We start from the raw sequence: 6,475 nt of genomic DNA on the forward strand, positions 1-6,475 counted from the left end.
TTATAATATAATTAATAATAAAATAAATTAGACTTGACATAATATTTTAACTAATGCATATCGATCCTAAAAAGATAAATTTAAAAGCAAACGTCACCAAACTGAGTCCTATAATATGTTGCAGTTTCCTTAAAACATATTCATTCCCTCCTATAGTGCTCTGAGGTTCACTGTAGACGATTGTTTCTCAAGATACAACGGCGATACATAAAACAACTTAGCACAAAGTCTGATGCAAGCGAAATGAACAATACTCGAAGTCTTCATGATTTAGAAGAAATAGCAGTGACAGAAGTCAAGAGAAAAGGAGATTTTAGAGAAAGTTTGAAAGTTCTTTCGAGTTATTCAAGTTGTTCATTTGAAAATAGGAGGATATGTGTGTGTAGAAAAAATGTTGATCCTTTAGGGTGTGAAATGGTATTTAACCTTCCAAAAGGTTTATTTGACATTTCAGTAAACCAAATGTTATTTGACATTTTAGAATAGATTATTTAAACTTTCAGAAAATCAAAGGTCATTTAATCTTTCATAAAAATAAATGTTACCTTTAAGAATTCAGAATATCAAAGAACATTTGACATGTTAGAATACCAAAGATCATTTGAAACTCACTTTATATATATACACACATATCATTTAATTAAAATTGATATGGTGCAAAGCCCACTACATGAACTAATTAATTTTCCATTCACTATAAAAATAAACTCAACAAAAAACTTGTTTATCTTTAAACAATATCTCAATTTGAATTTTATGGACGTTGATATATAGAAAACTAAAACCATTCGGTTTAAATACCGTCGCTAATTAATGATAACGGCAGTTTTAAGACTGACTCGATAGCCAGCATTGCATTTTGGAAAACTGTGAAAACATAAAAAACTGTCGCTAAAATAATCATGGTCTTCTTTATGATAACCGGCTCTAATTTTTTGAAATAGACGTGATTACACAAACATAAAAACATAAAAAAAAGTTCGTCTAACGCTATGTTGTTCGGGTTGCAAGGAGCCCGATTTACTCTAAACAACTAACTCGGGTTTGGAGTCTTGTGAATTGACATAGACAAACAACATTTCCCATATTGAGATCGACCCGAGTAGACTTCTAAGCACGAATACAAATCATAACACTAGTAATTCTTGAAAATTACTATGCTTACAGAGATCAATGGGAAGACTTGAGGCGATGGTGACCTTTTGGTTGATTCTGGGAACTCCATTCCTTCACTGAGAAATTAAATTAAATGAAAAATATTTTTTTAGAATATATATAAGTAATTTCATATAAAAGACATTTTTGAATTTGCGAATTCCATTGTTCGAAAAAAAATTTAATCCGCGCCGTGAAAAATCAAGTGAACTACAATAAATCATAGCATAAATTAACCATTAATTTGAAATATCTCAATTTGTATTCTTGATCATAAGAATCAATTTCTTTAAACAAGAAATTTTTTTTATATAGAAAGATATAATCGATATAGTGAAGTGAAAAGTGTATAATTAAATTCAAATTATCTAATTAGAAGTGGTTGAATATGAAGAAATATGAAATAATGTATACCTGATTTTATTTTTATTTTTAATCAGAGTTAGTATAAAAAATAACGAGTTTATATAAAAATACGTGCAGCTTAAGTAGGCAAAAGGGAATGGAATATTTAGAATTTTAACATTTTAGATTAGATTTTGAATTATGTGATCCGCCTGTTTAATAAAAATCCATGCTAAAATCTAAAAATACTTAATGCGAGATTTGCCTGGTTTGTTTTGTTTAATTTAAGAATCTTCATACAGAGCAAGATTTTTTTTAAAAAAAAATGAATAATGAACAAAACTTAAATTTGTGAATTCAGTTCGACTTACCATTGCCAGGATGGACTTTCATTTCATACATTTATATATCTATCGTCAGGATCGAAATAGAGTTTAAAATATTAGTGAATAAATTCTTTTACAATTTTAAGCAAAACTCGAGTTGATCTTAACAGTTCTTAGTTGTTAGTTTTCTTTCTCAACCAATTTGACGCAACTAGCTGACTACTAGAAAAATATGTTTGAATGTGCGGGAAAAGGTGGTATTAGTGAGCTAACATAGAAGTTCGAAAATAACACAAAACATCAGAGGAGTTCGAAGGCGAAATTTTTCTACGTCTCCCTTTTTCCAATCAAGAAAATAATTCACTAGAGTACTTTGTTTTTAGAGAATGATACGTGATGATCAAATATAGCTTGAAATGTGTGCTAAGTCGTGCAGCTTGATGATATAAATAGATAAAAGTGTTCGAAATCTTATTAAGGTAAACTGCATGAATATTTCAATGAAATTCTTGGTTCTATCTTTAATTGTGAATCTTACGTTTAAGTAATTGAACTTCTCCGACATTGAAATCTCTTTCAATACTCAATTGTATTTCTTTTGTCTTTTGTCTCATTTTATTTAATAGTACGTCGCAATTAATGCTTCTTGACATCTATCTAAATATGACAACTAACGGTTTTGATAAAGTTGATCAATGAGATAGAAAAGTCTGAACGTATTTTTGTCTTATTAAAAGTCTGAACGTATTTTTATCTAATCAATATCTTGATTTAATTTGTTTACGGTACGACCTACTCGTTAACATTGCATACACCTTTATTTAGGGAGCTATTATACGTCGACGAATTCAATTCGGATTACCATTGCTAGATTCGGGATTAGACTTTCACAGATTTACATAATCTACAAATGGATTAGTTTATGACCTCATCTTCAGTGACACACACACACACTAGTAATTTTCAAGCACATTGTGTGTAAAACTGCGAACACAATACAAAAATATAATTAATTCTTAATTTTTACAATATAAATTAAATTTTAAAATAAAAAATAAAAACTTATATATTATTTTAAATAATAAAATTAATTATTAATTTTTGTTCTTTAAAATAGGAGATGAAATTTAAAAAGTAATGAGGTATTTTAGATGAAGTAAAAAAGATTTCACCATCCACATATTCCACACTTTGTTCTTTATAGTTTGTAGATATATATAGTTTTGAAACAATAAATGAAAATTTCCCGCTGATAAATTAAAATTTATATGAAAAAATAAAGGATTTTTAAAACATATTTGTTTTTAATATGTAAAATTTTAAAAACATATGATATATTTATTTATATTGTATTATTACCAGAAAAATAAAAGAAAAATTTAGATAAAGACAACGTTATACCAACATAATATACTTTACATAAAAATAAAAATTATAACTTACATTAAATTTATAAACACACACGCAGAGTGCAATTATATATTATTTATGCTAATTAATTAAATTAAACTTATTGTTTCCAAGTTCATGATAGCAGGCGGCAAGATCCTAGATACAAATGACATTTGTAATTCCTATATTGGGAGTATTTTTAATGTAAAAACTATACATACTACATAAGAATTTAAACTGAGACGTAAAACTTGAATATTTTTTTAAAAAATTACATTAAAATTTTAAGTTTTAAAAATTTGAACGGTTGAATCCTCTATTTATCCATATCAAATCAAACGCTGCATGTACAATGAGAGTTAAACATTGGGTTACAAAATGCACTTGAAATGACAAAACTATCCTAAACGCATTTCGAAAGAGTTTTCCAAATAAAATGATAGGATGATTTTGTCATTTCAAATACATTTTGCAGCATAATTTGTAACACTCATTATGCATATATCATTTTCATTATTTAAAAACCGTCCATCAAATAATATTGCCAACAAATATTTAAGGAACTTGACTCCATTTATGCGGCCCATTTAGTGAGAGCTAACCTTTTTCTCTCTAAGGTGGCAGCTAGGGTTGGGACAACTATGAGAGCTGGTCTCCTGCTCGTGTGATCTTTGGATTCATACATTGGTCTTTTGTTCCATAATACGGTGGCTCCGTTAGAGATTTGATTCATGCAGTGGCTTGTTGCATCACAATACAATGGATCCGGATGATATTTCGGTCGGTGAACGAGATGCAACTCTCCCGCACAGATCCGAATAAAGTCGTTGATCTGGAGGAACCAGACGTCTGAATCGGGGAGGAACGATTATCTCTGTGTTTAGTGGCCAAAGTCTTCTCACCAAAGACCATTAATCGGGAATCATTTCGGCATCATATCTCTCGCATTCTGCATACGGAGAGGCGCATGATTATCGAAGCTACAGGTGATAATACATTTGTTTTTGAGTTTTATTCTCTTCGTGATCTGAAAATTGTATTGAACGAAGGCCCTTGGAATTTTGCACGAATTTGATATTGTTTAAAGAACCGACTGGATTGAAAAACCCGCGGTCCATGACGTCTGAGGAGACCAATATATGGGTTCAACTCCATAATACTCCACTAGTGTTCATGAATGAGGAACTGTTAACAAAGCTAGGCCGCCAGACAGGGCAAGTTGTTGAGTTGGACCGAGGAGAGAATGGGTCAGTCCTGGGTCGCTTCGCCAGAATTAGGGTCCATGTCAACATAACAAAACCATTGAGAAAGTGTTTGCATATTAGTGCCATGAGAGAGAATGGGGAATTGATTACCATACTTGTATATGAAAGACTCCCAGACTTTTGTTATGCATGTGGAAGGATAGGTCACTCTCATCGAGATTGTGTTAAAGAATCTTCTGATAAAGTGCATCTTGAATTTGGAGAGTGAATGCGGGCCTCTTCTCATGTAGGGGGTACTAGGGGAAATCGAAGTGGAGGGATTAAACAAGATGGACCACGAAGCGATGAGAGATCTCATGAAGACACGGACCAACATGAATCGCAAGCTTTGATCAATCTAGACTCAAGAGTAAAAGCTCCTAAATCCATTGAACACCATCAAAACAACATATTTATCATAGTACAGCATGTGGAAGAGAGCATGGCTCGGGATGGTTCCAAGGCATGGGTTGAGCTCACGGCTATGTCTGCACCTGCGTCTCAGCAACCTTCATCTCAGTCTCTGAATGTTGGGAAGATTACGAATTCCGTCATATCAGAGTTAGCAAGCGATGGATTGAAACTAAGTACCTTTCCTCCCGCTGGTCTGAAACAGTGGAAGAGAATAGCAATGAATCAAGAATGGTGGTGCTTGGTGCTTCGGATTCGTTTTCTGGTATAGATACAAAGCGGAGTGTGATGCATGTTGATGGTACAGTATCTGAGGAACATACTAGCCCTACCAAGAAACGAGCAAGAAGTAAGGATATGGCTTCGAATTGGAGTGACATTGTGACGGGGTTGCAGATCTCCATGAATATCATAACTTGAAATACTCGGGGGCTTGGAAACCCCCGGGCATTCCGGGAATTGCGGTGCCTCGTCGTTGAAAAGAAACCCACCGTCTTATTTTTAAGTGAAACCAAAATGAGAGAGATTAATTGAAGATGGTGGAAAAACAAGATGGGATTCTCGGGGTGCTTTCTAGTTGACTGTCGAGGACGGAGTGGAGGACTTGCACTACTCTGGCAGGAATCAGTTGGGATTAAATCCTATTCTAATGGACACATTGATTGTCTCGTTCATGAGTCAGAAAAGGAGTGGCGGTTCACTGGATTTTATGGTCATCCCAAAGTCACAATGCGCCATTTTTCATGGGAAATGTTGCACCGTCTTAAAAGTATAGCAGAGCTCAAGGACATGCCTTGGATTGTTGGTGGCAATTTCAATGAAATTTGTTTCGATAGTGAAAATCTTTGTGGCATTAGACGAGCGCTGAGACAAATGCAGGATTTTCGAGAACTATGCGAACTCCAAGACTTGAACGGTACCGAGGAGCTATTTACGTGGGATAACATAAGATATTATAACCACATTATCTTTGAAAGGCTGGATAGATTTGTGGGTAATATGAAGTGGCGTATGCTTTTCCCAGCGGCTCGTTTGATATCTTTGGAATGCTACCATTCGGATCGCATACCAATTTCCTGATACTACATGGTAAGAGATTGCAAAATCGAACAAAGAAGGGAAATCGGTAGTTGACGTTTCAGTTTGAAAAAGGATGGTTGATGGAAGATGAGTGTAAGGAGGTGATTGAGCGAGGGTGGGGCAGCCGAGAACACTATGTGCCTATCCTGGAGCGTATTGCTTCATGCAAGAGCTCACTGATTAGCCGGGATGCAGAGATGATTTTTCGGATACCAAATCAGCTCAAATCCAAATGTGCCCACTTAAATAAGCTAAAGACATGTACACACTGGTCCGATAATGTAACACAGATAAAAAGTCTTGAAAGTGAGATCGAGAAACTAGCCACTCATGAGGAGATGTATTGGAGACAGAGAAGGAGAATTTCTTGGCTCAAAGATGGGGATCGTAATACGAAATACTTCCACTCCAAAGCTCTCGTTTCCAAAATTAAATTCAATAACAGGGTTGGTGTCGAGTCATGGGTACTAGTGTACAGAGGAGGAAAGTATGTCGGAAATTGTGTTGGAGTATTCTGAATCA

General features: G+C 34.0%; 1 protein-coding gene across 1 annotated transcript; it reads left to right on the plus strand.

Annotated features, from left to right (window-relative positions):
• Positions 1-5,425: 5,425 nt before the first annotated feature.
• LOC140806616 (uncharacterized) lies at positions 5,426-5,953 on the plus strand. The gene has a single exon (XM_073163174.1). The coding sequence runs from the start codon at positions 5,426-5,428 to the stop codon at positions 5,951-5,953; it is 528 nt and encodes a 175-aa protein (XP_073019275.1).
• Positions 5,954-6,475: the final 522 nt, after the last annotated feature.

This window comes from Primulina eburnea, chromosome 12 (genome assembly GCF_022965805.1).
Source record: "Primulina eburnea isolate SZY01 chromosome 12, ASM2296580v1, whole genome shotgun sequence".
Classification (NCBI taxonomy): Eukaryota; Viridiplantae; Streptophyta; class Magnoliopsida; order Lamiales; family Gesneriaceae; genus Primulina; species Primulina eburnea.

Coding starts and splice junctions, on each gene's coding strand:
- LOC140806616 (XM_073163174.1), top strand. CDS start 5,426: ATGGGATTCTCGGGGTGCTTTCTAGTTGACTGTCGAGGACGGAGTGGA.